We start from the raw sequence: 15,355 nt of genomic DNA, 5'->3' as shown, positions 1-15,355 counted from the left end.
AGGATGGTCTCGATCTCCTGACCTCGTGATCCGCCCGTCTCGGCCTCCCAAAGTGCTGGGATTACAGGCTTGAGCCACCGCGCCCGGCCTATTGTATGTTTTAAAATAACTAAAAGAGTATACTCGCATTGTTTGTAATACAAAGGGTAAATGCTTGAGGTGATGCATACCTCATCTACCCAAAGTGATTATTATGCACTGTGTGCTTGTACAAAAATACCTCATGTACTCTATTATACACCTACTATGTACCCATAACACATTTTTATAAAGGAGAGTACATAATGTATAATTATATCAAATCATCACTTGAAGCCAGGTGCTGTGGCTCATGCTTGTAATCCCAACACTTTGGGAGGCCAAGACTAGAGAATTTCTTGAGCCCAGGAGTCTGAGACCAGCCTGGGGCACATAGCAAGACCCTATCTCTATGAAATTAAAAAAAAATTATTCAGGTGTGGCGGCATATACTTGTCATCTCAGCTACTTGGCTAATCAGGAGGCTGAGATGGGAGGACTGCTTGAGCCCAGGAGTTTGAGGCTGCCAAGTGAGCTATGATTACACCATTGCACTCCAGCCTGGGTGACAGAGCAAGACCCTGTCTCTTAAAAGAAAAAAACACCATGCTGTACACCTTGAATATATATTTGATTCGTTAATTAATGTCAATTAAATATCTGTCAATTAAAAAAATTTTTTGGCTGGGCAGTGGCTCACACCTGTAATCTCAGCACTTTGGGATGTGATGGCAGACAGACTGCTTGAGGTGAGTTCGAGACCAGCCTGGGCAATGTGGCAAAATGCCTTCTCTACAAAAAATACAAAAACTAGCCAAGCTTGGTGATGTGTGCCTGTAGTCCCAGCTGCTTGGGAGGCTGAGGTGGGAGGATTGCTTGAGCCTGGGAGGTTGAGGCTGTAGTGAGCTGTGATTTTTGCCACTGCACTCCAGTCTGGGTGACAAAGACCTTGCCTCAAAAAACAAACAAAAAAAGATATTGTATGGGAGAAAATTTATAAAATAGTATAACATAATATAAACCCAGGATGTTTTATCCCCTCTATAATGTGTTATTTTGGATATTTCAAATATATGTAAGAGAAAAAGTATTTTTGAAATATGGAAAATGTAATTATATTTTATTATCTACCCTAGAAAAATGAAAACTTACGTTCACACCAAAACCTGTACACAATTGCTTATAGCAGCTCTAGTCATAGTTTCAAAAATCAGGAAATAACCCAGATGTCCTTCAGCATGTGAGGGCTAAGCCGTGCAGTGTCACATCTATGCAATGGAGAGAGCTACTCGGCAACAGAAAGGAGCGAACTGTGACACGTGACCATTGACGACCTTCCATATGATGAGCAAAAGAAATTGCTCAGTTCTTCCAAACTTATGTCCTTCATGCTTACGTTTTATGACATTCTCAAAAAGACAGGGATGGAGAACAGGTCAGTGGCAGCCAGGGGCTGGGGTAGGGAAAAGAACAGTATGAGGGAACTCGAGGGAGTGGGGGGATGGAACCCTATTCTGACTACAGTGTCAGTTCACAAACTCACACGTGTGTTAAGATCGACAGAACGTTACACTGAAAGAAAAGTCAGTTTTAATGTATAATTAAAACAAATAATCAGCATGTCATGAATGAACTTTTAAAAAGCTAGTAATAACAAATCTTTTAGGTAGAACTGTTGTATTTTTTTGTTGTTTTTCTTAAATCAGAAATCACAGTTAATCTTAATGATCTCAACCACCATACATCCCATTACACAGGTGAGCCGTTAAGTAGACTTACCTGAGGCAGTTCACCCTGGAGAAGTCTACCTCCAAGACTGTGAATGTATGTTTCCATACAAACCTTTTAAATTGGAGCTGACAAATGAATTCACTTTGGATTAATGATGTATTGATGTAAGAAATGATGTATTAATGATGTATGAAATGATGTATGAAAATGATGTATTATGTCAATTCTTTTAAGCTAAAAGTAAGTTACAACTGAATAATTAATGGCCAACAGAAAATAAGAAAGACTCGGGAAAACAGTTTTGTATAGCTACCTTTCTTGACAGAAATGCAGTTTGTACTTACAGATTGCTTAACTATATCAGTCCAATCTGGAGCAACTGCAAATTCAGGATTTTCTTCCAGCCACCTGGGTAGATCCTTCATCGGAGGCGCCATAGCTCCACCCATCTGGGTAGAGGCATTTGACAAATGATTAAAAACACAGTCTTCCCTCCCCTCTCTGTTAATCTACTCCCTACCCCTTCTATAATACACACACACACACACACACACACACACACACACACACACAATCGGGCAGACAGGATTCTTTTCCCTTATAGAAGAGGGCAGGATAAAACACTTCTTTCTGGGCTAAGAAATCGCAGTGATCAGTTCCCTTTCCCAGCGTTTACCTTCTTCCCATTTCGTTTATTGACAACAGGCACCCTTTCTTCTCCTGTCAAAGTGTTTATATCCAATTTATTAGGGTTTCGACATCTATGTCGTTTCTGTTTCGGTTTCTGAAATGAGGAAAATAGCACATCTGCATTCTTCTGCAAAAGAAAAAACATATTTAGTAAAACTGGTATTTAGTACTCAGTCTTCTCTATATAAATGCCAAAGAAAACTGTCAGATCATCTTCAATTATTATGGAAGTTTCAAGAATTATTTTTAATTATTAATATTAGAAACCATATTCTTCTCTTTGAAAGAAAAAACTCCTTCTTCACCCCTGTCCATTAAGGAACATATAAGTGCTGGCTTTTCCTTTTGTCTATCAATAACCTCACTTCAAGTTTTTCTTTAAATGTTTAACCAAGTTGTGATATTTTTAAAGGAGGCTTTCTATAGTACTTTTACTAATTTCTAGTTAGTGGCTTGAATGAACACAAGAGATGATACCCCATCAACAACATGAGACTGTCTGTAATGGGAACTCACCAACAAATAGACAGATCTTGTGAGGGGGTGGGGGTACATTCTGAGTGGCAAGAACACTAGGCTGAACAAACAAAATAAAACAACAAAACAAAATGTAAAACCCTACATTTAAGTTTTTAAAAATCAATCACATAAATATGGAAAGCAAAAGACTTGCACTGTTAGCTAGCAAACAGTTTGTATGACAAACCATTTGGAGATATGAACTGTCTAATGTTTACCATAAGGCAACAGCATTAGTTGCCGTAAAAGCAGCTAATACAATCTTGGGCTGCACTAACTGGTCAAATCTCGGGAAGTAATGGCTTCATAGCACTCCGGGATGGCGGAGCCTTGTCTGGAGACTAGAGAAAGTGCATTCAAGAGTGTTACCCCAATACTAAGACCGCCTGGAAACAATGCCATGGAAAGAATAACTGAAGAAGTCACACGAGTTTGATGGGAGAAGCAAACAGTAAGGAAATGCATAATGCACATCTTCAAATAACCATAAGGCTGCCTTCAGTAAGACAAACCTAAAGCTAGTATCTGAAATGAAGAAGATTCAACAAAAAAGACCTGAGAAATGTTTGAGACCAGGAAACATTCAAGGAAAAGGCAGGGGGACCAGCTGTCAGGGATTTCTATGTTGTAAGGGAATGAAGTGGACCTGCCTGCAATATTCCTTCCAACTCTAAACTCTGCAATACTCACTGGTACATAACTTGGCATATCAACAGTGTAAGTAGGGTGCAGCTTCAGCCATTCAACTAAATCCTTATTTTTAGGAGCATCTTCCCCCACCAGCCTAGTCCCATCTTCGAGATTGATAACAGGGATCCGTGTGTCTGGGTCCAGCTGTCCGGGAGAAGGAATGTTTCTTGTTGGTGGGGTCTCTATATCTTCTTCAAAAGCTTTGGTCACCTCAGCATCCTCCTGCAGAAAGTTCACAATGGTATGAATTCTCACACAAAGAGAGAGCCTCTGACAATGTCCTATTTCAAGAAAACGCTATCCTAGAATGGATCTTTGATCAAAAAGGGAAAATAGTTACTAGAAACAATGTCAGTTTGGGAACAGCTATTAAAAGTTAGAAAAAGAGGCTGGGTGCGGTGGCTCATGCCTGTAATCCCAGCACTCTGGGAGACTGAGGTGGATGGATCACCTGAGGTCAGGAGTTATAAAAAATACAAAAAATAGCCAGGCATGGTGGTGCTTGCCTGTAATCCCAGTTACCTGGGAGGCTGGGGCAGGAGAATCACTTGAACTCAGGAGGCAGAGGTTGCAGTGAGCAGAGATTGAGCCACTGCACCCCAGCCTAGGCGATAGAGTGAGACTTCGTCTCAAAAAAAAAAAAAAAAAAAGTTAGAAGATAAAACTTTTATATCATTCTTCACACTGTAGAACTAGTAAGAAGGTAAAAATTGTATAATCCACTAAGGTTCCATGCTTTGAAACCCTAAGCCAGCCACTGGGAATACAATATGGGGAGCATAGTCTGAGTTGATGTGCATGAAGGGCGGCCTCTCAATCTCTCTTGGAGATCCCCAAATTAAATTAAATTAAAGATAAATTTATCAAAATAAAGATATTATTTAATAATTCTTAGATATTAATTAACAAAATAAATTAAAGATAATTTATACTAAGAAATTTCTAAAAGCCAGTTTATATGCAACTTATTGGCACTCTATGCACAGTATAATTTTGCTGGTAGTGGGACATTTTGTCTCAGGTATGTGTGGCAACATCAGAAAGAACAACGCTAACTGAAGTCTACAGTTATTTCAACCTCCAGACACCCATTTCTCCTTCCCCACAGCTCTACCATGGCCCAGGCCTGCATCACTTCCCACCCAGGTTATTGCAATATTCCTAAATGGTCTCCCTGATTCTAACCCCACCTATCTTCAATCCAACCTCCACACCACAACGCTGGAGTCAGTTTTCTAAAATTCAGCTTTTCCCAGTTCAAAAAATTATGTCACATCACTCTCCTATTTTTTCCAATAACTGCATCTGTATTACCTCCAGGACAAAATCCAAGTTCTTCCGAATGGCATCAAGGCCCTCCATGATTTGCATCCTGCTTTCTCTCCAAGCTCATCTCTGCTGAAGCTCACTTCCTCAGCAAATTCCTCAGTTCGTCAGACCCAAGAGACTCTCTACTCTTACACATGTTCTCTGCCAACCCTTTGAAAATGACCAACTCCTACATGATCTTCAAAACTTAACTGAAGTACAGCCATCCATAGGGAAACTTCTTCATCTGTTTCTCCCCATATCCTCTTCCCTCCACTCCCAGGCTTCCTTTGGGCTCATAAAGTACCCTAGACATGTCTTGGCCATGGCACACGTGCACAACCAGGACACATTATTATTTATCTGTTTACCCCTTCCTAAACACTGCATTCTCCATTGCAAGCACTTGTCAGGACTGTTTTTTGACTCTCAGTGCCGGCACAGGGAATAGTGCCAGCTTGTCCACTGTTGCTGAATGCATTCTTTTTCATGGCAGCACAGTTAGAGTGCTGACAAAATACTAAATTCTAGGATCAGTCCTCTTTCATCCAGGTAACACTGCTGGCCTTTACATCTCTTTCCTACTCGGTTTATTTACAGATCGATCAATGCTTTCCTTGTATTTTATGTGCATGCACATCACCCCCGACAACACCAAATGAGGAATCCCTACATTTCAAAATGTGACAGTTAAAAAAAAAAAGTTTTAAAACACATTCTCTAACTTCAATTAGGAATTTTCTCAGGCTTTCTAAATGTGGCTTCAGAAAATATCAACAAATTTTAACAACGACTTAAAATAGTGAAATGAATAAAATCAGTCTCACATTTAAAATAGGGTGTGTAGAAGAAAGCACCTGGGTTGCATTAATTCCTAACACCTGGTCCAGAGATAAAGCTGTGTCATGATCCAAATATTGAACATAATTGCCTGTAATCCCAGTACTTCAGGCGGCTGAGGTGGGTGGATTACTTGAGCCCAGAAGTTCGAGACCAGCCTGGGCAACATGGTGAAACCCTGTCCCCACCAAAAATATGAAACAATTAGCCAAGTATGGTGGCACGTTGCCTGTAGTTCCATCTACTCGGGAGGCTGAGGTGAGAGAATCACTTGAGCCCGGGAGGTGGAGGCTGCAGTGAGCCAAGATTGTGCCACTGTGCTCCAGCCCAGGCGACAGAGTGAGACCCTGTCTCAAAAACAAACCCTGTTTCAAAACACAAAACACCCTACAAATATTGAACATGATAATAAACAAAAGGAAGTGTCAGCTGCAGAAACTTCCTAATTTGTTAAAGTTTATGGAGAAAGAATTTATCAGTCAACAAAATCTATCAAAGAAGTAGTTTCAAACAGAAAGGCTAATCACTAGTGCTACAACTCTGTTTCAGGGCCATACCCCTAGAAATGGTGTTTTAACTTACAGAACACATGTAAGTCACAGCTAGTCCATTACAAAGTATACTTTTACAGGATTCCGAAAACAATCATACCATCAACAAATGTGACCATTCTGATGACTGGTGCACTGGTAATCAATTTTGAAAAAAAAATTTTTTTTATTTTTTTGAGACGGAGTCTCACTCTGTCGCCCAGGCTGGAGTACAGTGGTGCGATCTCGGCTCACTGCAACCTCCACCTCCCGGTTTCAAGCAATTCTCCTGCCTCAGCATCCTGAGTAGCTGGGATCACAGGCACATGCCACCAGGCCAGGCTAATTTTTATAATTTGAGTAGAGGCAAGGTTTTGCCATTTTTGCCAGGCTGGTCTTGAACTCCTGACCTCAAGTGATCTACCTGCCTCGGCCTCCCAGAGTGCTGGGATTACAGGCGTGAGCCACCGTGCCCGGTCCAATTTTGAAAATTTACTATGAATGCTTCTGTTTTAATTAAGACTCCACCAGAGGGCAAACAAATTTCAGTGAATGTTATTTTTCGTTTCTGACCTTCAACTCAACCATGTCTTATCTTGCCTTCTTATTAAGCTTTCTCTGGGTTCAAGAAATAGAAAATGGGCAAATAATAGGGATGGAGTAAGAAAAAACATGCTGAAACAGATAACTGTCTTCCCTCAATCTCAAATTTCAGTATTTCCCAAACTGTGTCCCACTGCTTGAGGAAGGGCCCAGGATGGCCCAGTACCTGGAAGGCTTCCCAGAGCACCCACTCTTCACAATACAGACAAGGAGCTCCAGTCACTATGGTGACTGGGGCTTCTAGTCAATAGGTTCAAGATAAATAGTGCTAAACCAGTTTTTAAAAAAACACATGTAACTGTGCTCTTTGGGATAAAATTCTGGTCATCAGTGAGTCAGGCACCACATTTTTGGGTGAGATGTAGTTGAAGCAGATTAAGAAAGAAAATCATTTTGATTATACTGCATTCATTTATTCCCTCTGAATTGAGAAAGGGAAAGTCAAAATCCATTGGTTCATACATTCTATTCAAACCTATTCTAGCAAAGGTGCAGCTCAGATTTTTAAAATACTTACGGAGGTAGGAGAATTTGCAGTCACCAGCTTTTTATGTTAACACAAATCTTAGGTCCAAAACAAAACATTTATACTAATTCTAATAAATGCCAGGCCTAAAACATATCAATAACTTTAAGAGCAGAAACTTGTTTCACCTCAAGAATTCAGAGATAACAATTCTAGGCTCAGAAGAACATGTTTCTGGGTTGGGCTGTTCTTCTGAGAGCAATCAACACATCAGAACATGGGAAGAGTACATCCTCAAGCTACACTTCGTTCAGGCCAAGTGATCTGTATCAATGATCAGAATCATGACTGTTCACTGTAAAACTATTTCTTTAGTGGAGGAAGCTGGCTTTCATACCATGCTGCTGAGAGAAACACAGCCCAGCAGCGTGAGCATCGTGGGACCCTCAGCTGTCAACATGTGCAATCGCCATGCAGGCGAGCTCCCCAACTTACTGCACTCAATGACGTCCGTTTGTGGCTCATGAAAAGCAGATCAAGGCCCTCCACATTTTTCCTCCTTCCCCGCCTCCTCTTCATGGGAGGCTCTCCATCCACTAGGGAGCCATTAAGGAGATGCCTTGTGGGTGTGCGTGAAAGGCCTGCTTGGAGCAGTTCCATTTGAGTCTTAAAGGCATCAGACACTGGTGTGGAGACATTAGGCAAGATAAACTTTGAAGAAAGAGATGAAAAATTTGAGGTAGAGCTTGTTGCCTCTCTTGAGGCCTTCGATAAATCTACAACTTTTTCTTGTCCATTTTCTGAGACCACCTGAGACTCTCGAAGCTGGGCAACCATCTCCATGAGATTTCGCCTCTTGGCAGCTCTTTCGGCCTCAATTTCGATTTTTCTCCTCCTCCTCCTCCGCTGGCGAGGGACAGAGAGGTTGAGGGCATCTTCCTATTGAAAAATTCCAACAGAGTAGGGTTGCAGTGAGCCAGAATTGTATCGGCTATATGGGCTGGTTTTAGAAATAAGGAACAAGAAGCTTAAGGAATTAAGCATTCATGACTGGTGCACAGAGCTGAGAAAACAGCAGCTATCTTATTTCTAAGCAGGACCAGTGAAATATAAGCTCCTAAACTCAGTTAAGGCTTAGAGGGCTCCCTTTTAAGCTGCAGAAACAAGCCATTCTAACTTACTTTTGATAACTGAGGAGAAGTAGTGAGGTCCTCACTCCCACTAATGCTGGCTTGGCCGACCATGGAGAGCTCAGCAAAGCTCCTCTTCTGCAAGGGGCTGTCCACTGTGGTGGGTGTGTAACCTGGGATGAGGCCTTGGAAATCAAACATCTGGCGCCTATTTACTGGCCATTTGCCTTTCAACACTGCTTCACAGATGTTGTCTAATCGGTTTATCATTACTCTATCCTGGAGGGAGAAGAAAAGTCACAAGAAATTTTAACAAAGCCCTGGTTAAAATTACTAGATAAATACATCCATCAAGATGCAAAAGAGCATAAAATGTTTAGAAGTCAACTGGAGGACAAAGAGTAAAAGAAAACAAAAGGCAAGAAACCAAGTAAGAAAGTAAATAAACAAAATCTCCTATAATGGCATTGCTCTGGCAGAAGGTCCTAGGTGGCTTCAACACAGAAAACATGCTATTTTTAAATTACAAACACTGAACTTCGTAAAACAGAAAAATGTACTAAATAATCACCACCTTCAAAATAGCTTCATATTTAAAAAGTAACTCTTGTACAAGCTCCACAGACCTCTGCTGGTGGACGTCAGTGGATGACAATGGAAACCCTGCATTAGCATCTTGCCGCCCAGGCCCTTCAGATCTACAGGCTGGATTGCAGTCCCAGGAAGTGGGACATCATTAGCGTCACTATTAATAAAGTTCAGCATTATGAAATGGGCACCAACCTAGGAACACCTAATGAATGTCAATTTGCATTCCCTACCTATTATCACTTCAAATTTCATTGAAGCGTGTACACTAAAAATTTCTAATTACAGCTTTAGACTGAGTTTCCCTAAATTAAAAGTGCCTGCTACTATAACCTTTGACTGATCTGGGAAACTCCCTCCTACACTCAATAAAGGAGGTTAGCATAACAGGGCAACTAAAGGGACAGACAGAGGAAAGAAAATATCTTTGACAATACATTCTTTGGTCAAAATTTTCACCTTCTTTCTTAAACAACAATAACACTGGGAAAGACCAGCCTGGGGGTAGGCTGACTGAAGCTTATTTTTTGTGTTGTTTTAAACCAGACAGCCCTGTTATGGTGATTAGGATGATTATTTCCTCACCCCGAAAAACAGACCTAAATTATACAGGGAATTATTATAAAATTATACTATTTAGCCAAAAAAGTAATTTCCATTTTGCTTTTGGTTACAGATAACTACATTTGGAATTATCTCATAATGTGTTAAGAGCAAATGGATCAACAGTATACCCTCTTCCAAGTCAAGAAGCTGGTAGGATTCCAAAAATATAAAGTTGTCTTAAATCTGAAGGCTTTATTTCACATAAAAAATTTTTAAAACACAGTGATAATCCATAGATTATACTAAACAGGGGTAAGTAACCTAAAAGCCACATGGAGCCAAAGATCCATCCATATAAACACTTCTATTTCTTATTATCTTTCTTTCACATCACATTTCCCATACTATTAGAAAAGTGTTCTACAATTTTTTTCTTTGGGCTTTTCAGATCATTCTTTAAAAGCGTAAGAAAAATCTATAGTCTTCATATACTGTGTCAAAAGTTTACCTTAAAATTATTTGAAAAATCAAGTTAGAAAGATTTCCTCTACCCTAATCCCTTTTGGTCAGCAAAACAACAACAGCAACAAAAACCTGCCAACCTTAGGCCAAAATGAGAAGGCAAATGTTCTTTCATGAAGGAGCTGAGCTACTGAAGGATCTCCGTCCTCCATGTAGAATCCATCTCGGGTTTCATCTCTAGCAGTGCTCATGGAAGCATTGCTTTCTTCATCAAAATTCTTCCCTCTAGAGACAGCTCCTGCTGAGAAATGAGTTAATGTGCATTACTCACAACCACAGTATCAGGGAAACTGAAGATTAGAAAGGACACGATTAAAAATGTGAATACTAATCAGCTCCATTTTATTGAGTACCTACTACATGGCTAGAATGGTATTAGGCATTGTTGTCTAAAGCTTGTAACAGCCATTTCACATAGATGGTGTTATTTCCATCTTGCAGATGATGACAAGAGGCTGAGAGAGGTTAGTCACTAGCCACCTAGCACTGTGCAAGTAAACCTTACAGGAGGATGACAGCCAAACAAGTCATTGACTCAAGAGCCTATTTTCTTCCTCACAGAAAAAAGGGCTGACCTTCTGGCAAAAGTTGAAGGTTCCAGCTACGGCACAGTATGTGCTTTATTTTTACTTCAGGCCAGTTTCAGCAACCTTACTGCGACTTAAAAAATTGGTAATTTTTAGATTCTATTCCTACTCTTTACTTCTGAATCAAAACATACATAAGCACCAATTGTTTCAAAATAATTAACAATATTTACTCAGTGAATGACCACCTTCCCTCACATTTGCTGAAATTAAAATCACATAGAATTCTTAATACACTGTCACTACAAGCTAACTTCCATCCTTAAACCAAAAGTTGCTAATGTATCCATGCAACTCTTCTTAAGAGTTTATGTTGTTCAAAATACCATGGTTAGGTGCTATAAGGTGCCAGGGCAAAACACAGGTATAAACAAAACTTAAAATTATCCCCTCATGGAAGAAAACGTACAGTAAGTACTTGTGGAAAAACAAAAGAGCAGGTGCCATGCTGCCAGAAAGCAACGCATCTCACAACCAGCTGCTGTGGGATCGGGAGAGAGGCCAGTGGTGAGGCCTTACCTTCAGGCTGGGAAGACTCTTCCGACTTATCATCATCCTCCAGCTTTTCCTCTTCATCCTCTTCGGAACCTTTCTCTGAGATAGATTTGGACCCAGCGTCTATGCCGACCTCGACACCTTTCAGTTCATTTTTCGCAGAGCTGGCCTCCGCCTCACATTCCTGCTTGCTCTCCTTTCCGCTGCCGTCGGTTTCTTCTTCCTCTTCTTTGCCCTCACCTTTCTCCTTGGCAGTTGAGTTTTCAGACTCCTCCACTTTGCCTTCCGTTTGTTCCAGTACCTTCTCATCTTGAATGTGAGCAGATGACATGACTGGAGGAGTCTGGCCAAATCCAACTGCCAGTGGGTTCAAGGAAGATGTATTACCTGCTCCTCTGTTTTGAGCAAAGTTTTTATGTGCATCCAAGAAGGATAACTCAGGGTCATTGAGGATGTGATAATCCGTCCGACTGACCCCATGTTTAGCAGCACCAACCAGCAAGTCTCGGTCATGCCGTCCACACTCCCACCACTCTGGCAGATCCAAGCTTGGCTGGCAGAGCTTAAGCCTCTCTCCCAGCTGGGGGTGATGGAGAACCTGCTCGCGGATCTTCCGTAGTAGCTCAATGCGGTACAGAGTTCGAGAGGCTCGCTCCTCTGTGATCGGCTCAATTATGGAGGAGAGGTCTGGCGGTTCTGTAACACAGAAGGGCTCATATTTACTTGGGAAGAACTCAAGGGCACTCTACATTGTACACTTTCTTATTTTCACTTTACTGGTCTTTTCACATAGAGCGCTTTGTTGCTAAATGTACCTACCATCATCTGGCTTGACAGGCATTCGACATACTCGCCTACACATGGCCACAAAACAACTGAAGTATTTCTCCAAACTTTCATCAGACTTTTTGTCAAGCCTGGCAAAGGCTCGAAATTGGTTCCAGTCAAACTGCTGTTTCACAGGGTCAAAAATAACCCCAAAGGTAGATACCACACGGTAAAAATCAGCCTCTTCTCTTCTTGTCCACCTGTTAGAAAGATTATATTAGCTTGCATCACACTTCAGGAAAAGACTTAATGTTTACTGTTTCTTTTCCTCTTTCTCCCAGACTTTATACATGGTGGTTATTTGGGGGTGGGGAGACAGACTGCTTTGCTGGAGTGAGCCTTTCTTTGGCAGTCACTCTTTGATATGAGTCCTATCTCCTGTGGGTCTACAGGAGCAGGGCAGAAGGGAATGTACCAGGAGCTGAGCGAAACCCTGAAGAAACTCACTTTTGCCGCTTCTCAGATATAATAGCTTCCCTTTCCGCTTCCAGAGCTCTCACTTCCTCTCGGGGCCGCCGTCTGCGCCGGTCAGTCTTCATTAGGGCCTCTTGCCTCATCTGTTGCCTTTTATAGCTGCGCTGATAGGCAGTAATGAGCCGGCGCAGACGTGTAGTCAGGGTTGAAGTGTTAGGCCAGTAAAGTTGGCCTAACTCAGCATTACTCTCACTGTGCTTGCCTGGGGAAGTGGAAAAACATTTTTGAAATGTATAGCTGAAATCTTGCAACACACAGAGTATTCCAACAAAACAGGATGACTCGTTAAGATTCAAATGACAGTGTGGGTAAGGGCATCTCAGTGCCCTCATTTTTAAAATATAAATAAGTAATAACATTGGCTTGGAACGTATACACTTATTTCTTTAATTCCTTAGAGGGGGTGAAAACATTATTAGTCCTACATAAAGAAACACACTTTACAGCATAAACTTCCTTATAAGGTACTCTCCTCTAATGTATGTGCAATAATCATCTTGAGTATAAAAAATAACTGCATAATTGTTGTGTAATGATTTTATTCGGTAAAAGGTCAATATTCTAAATAAACTGAAAATATTTTAGGTAAATACAGAGCAAATGCTCTATTCCCAAGAGTTATAGCTTAGATACTTAAAATTTTTCACTAATTAGTGTAAAATATAAATCAGCCAATTATCATCAAAGAAACAGTTATCCTAGCTAAAAAATTCAATGTAATGAAAACACAACTATTAACAAGAATTAAAATGATTCACAAAACAGGTCAGTGTAGAAGAAATAAGGTGTTAAGACACTGCCATTGTGAAGCAGGACAGTCCCTACCACGTGAACAATGACTGCTCAGCTGCACGAGCTTTTCTAGGGCCTTACCTGTGGCATGTATTTCCATGGATTCTTCCTTATCCTCTGGAGGAGAATTTGCAAATTCCTTGAAAGCAAAGAAACAGAATGACTTTAATTTGGGGTCTCGTTTTTCTTTGTCTTTTAAAGAAAAGGTCATTATCTATAAAGTTTAACAAGTCTTATATGGGCATATAATATTTAATGGAGCTATAAAAGCCAATATACTCAAGTTCATACATCTATTTCATCTTTGAATGGTGTTCTGGTTGGTTTATATTCTGGGTCTTCATCTTCTCTATCAAATTCTCCCCTATGTAAAACAAACACAAAAATTGTTTGAATCCTACTGATAAGCAAGAGAGGGAAGGGGGGTGGGTAGGAAAGAGTAACAATCTATCCAGTGCTACTTTTAATTATGAGTTTGACATCAAAAGCAACTCTATCAGTATTTAAAACATGCAGCCGTGGCAGGGTGGTGGAGGGGGTCTGGGGAGGTTGGGGGAAATGACATTTGGAAAAGAAAAACAAGTTTCAGATTATCAAGATAATGTATATTGTTTAAACAGTCATTACGACACACAAATAGAGTAGACTGGTAAACAGCACTTGAACTTCAAATCTGACACAATACAGTGTGTGTAGTGCAGGGTAAGAACTGAACCCTGCCAATAGATGTGAAACTGACATAAAGTTTATTCAAATTTTAAAATGTCCTTCTTACCCGTCACCACCATCTGCTAGCATGTCTGTTCCTCTTTGCTCGGCAGCTATGGCCTTGGCATCAGGCATACCAACTCGTTCCAGAAAGCACAGTGCGGGGTCAGCTCGCATGGAGTTGTACTTCTCATAGCCTGTGCCGTGCCCATCCGTGCACAGAAAACACACAGAAACAAAGACAGGCCCCATCACTGGCAAAATCACAGCACTGCCACAACACAAGTTTGTTTCTCAGTCAAGGTTAGCATCTATGTTGAATCCAAGTGGACCCTGTTTTAGTAGAGGATTCTATGGAATGCTCCTTCTAGGGAAGGTACTGGGGGCCAAGTTACACCTCAGGGATATTATCAGAATTACCACAAACACTAATAGAAAAACAGGTTCAGAATAACTGCAAGATGCCTGGGAGGATTTCTGAACCTATTTTCCCCCAGATCTAATTTTGCTTGACATTTAGAAGGCTTCGCAATGTTCCTTTATGACCTCTGCAGGGGTGCGCTGAGTCCACCCCCATCCACCCTGTGAATAGCATCAGTCCTGCAGGAACTCGCATGGCTGGCTGAAAATTCCCCATATACGTAAGGCCAGCGAACCTGTCTTATTAGGTTTAGGATGATGCATGTCAGTAAGATGACACTGTTCCCTCTATGGTTTTCAAACTGCAATTTGCTTTTTGACTGCCCAAGTTGACTAGATGGAAAATGGCAGATCCCAACAGTGCACTGCGGGAAAATGATTTTGAGGCTGAGCTCACAAAACGCGGCTGCAGTACATAGGCAGAACAGCACAATTCAATTAGGATGTGTACTACAACACACCGCTCCTAACTGCTGTAGAGCCGCAAGCCAAACTGTAATCATGAAAGGTTTTATAAGCCATCATTCTCCCCTTTAGTCAGGCTGGGCTGCTGAGAATACCTCCACGACCTCCAGAGAATTGGGATTATAATCAGGAATTGCTCACTGTATATATCATGCCAGTTCTGCATCCCCAGCCTTTCAAAGTTAACAAGGCTGCATCCCACTCAGGGGAGCCACGAGTTCTCAGCACTGACATTTGTGAAATATTGCTTGGAACAAAGCCCAGGAGGCACTTGTACAGATTAATAGCAGAGGTTAAGCCCACCGTCCACTTTGACACTGGTTGGCAGAGTTAGCAAGGGAAGCCATGCTGGAAGCAAAGTTTAGGGAGAGCTATAGTACAACTTGGCTATTATTAAAACAAATA

At 41.1% G+C, this 15,355-nt stretch overlaps 1 protein-coding gene across 1 annotated transcript in view; it reads right to left on the bottom strand.

Annotated features, from left to right (window-relative positions):
- Window positions 1-15,355, bottom strand: part of CHD7 (chromodomain helicase DNA binding protein 7) — a 140,753-nt gene that overhangs the window by 2,568 nt on the left and 122,830 nt on the right. The window contains 12 exon segments of the mRNA XM_017893477.1: window positions 2,094-2,198; window positions 2,426-2,566; window positions 3,649-3,870; window positions 7,891-8,334; window positions 8,577-8,804; window positions 10,262-10,422; window positions 11,288-11,959; window positions 12,083-12,291; window positions 12,539-12,767; window positions 13,439-13,496; window positions 13,649-13,721; window positions 14,133-14,262. Coding sequence (XP_017748966.1) covers window positions 2,094-2,198; window positions 2,426-2,566; window positions 3,649-3,870; window positions 7,891-8,334; window positions 8,577-8,804; window positions 10,262-10,422; window positions 11,288-11,959; window positions 12,083-12,291; window positions 12,539-12,767; window positions 13,439-13,496; window positions 13,649-13,721; window positions 14,133-14,262 — 2,672 coding nt within the window.

Source organism: Rhinopithecus bieti, unplaced genomic scaffold (assembly GCF_001698545.2).
Source record: "Rhinopithecus bieti isolate Rb0 unplaced genomic scaffold, ASM169854v2 scaffold_21726, whole genome shotgun sequence".
Lineage (NCBI taxonomy): Eukaryota > Metazoa > Chordata > Mammalia > Primates > Cercopithecidae > Rhinopithecus > Rhinopithecus bieti.
Note: the sequence above shows the minus strand (reverse complement) of the source record. Positions and strands in the feature narration are given on the sequence as shown.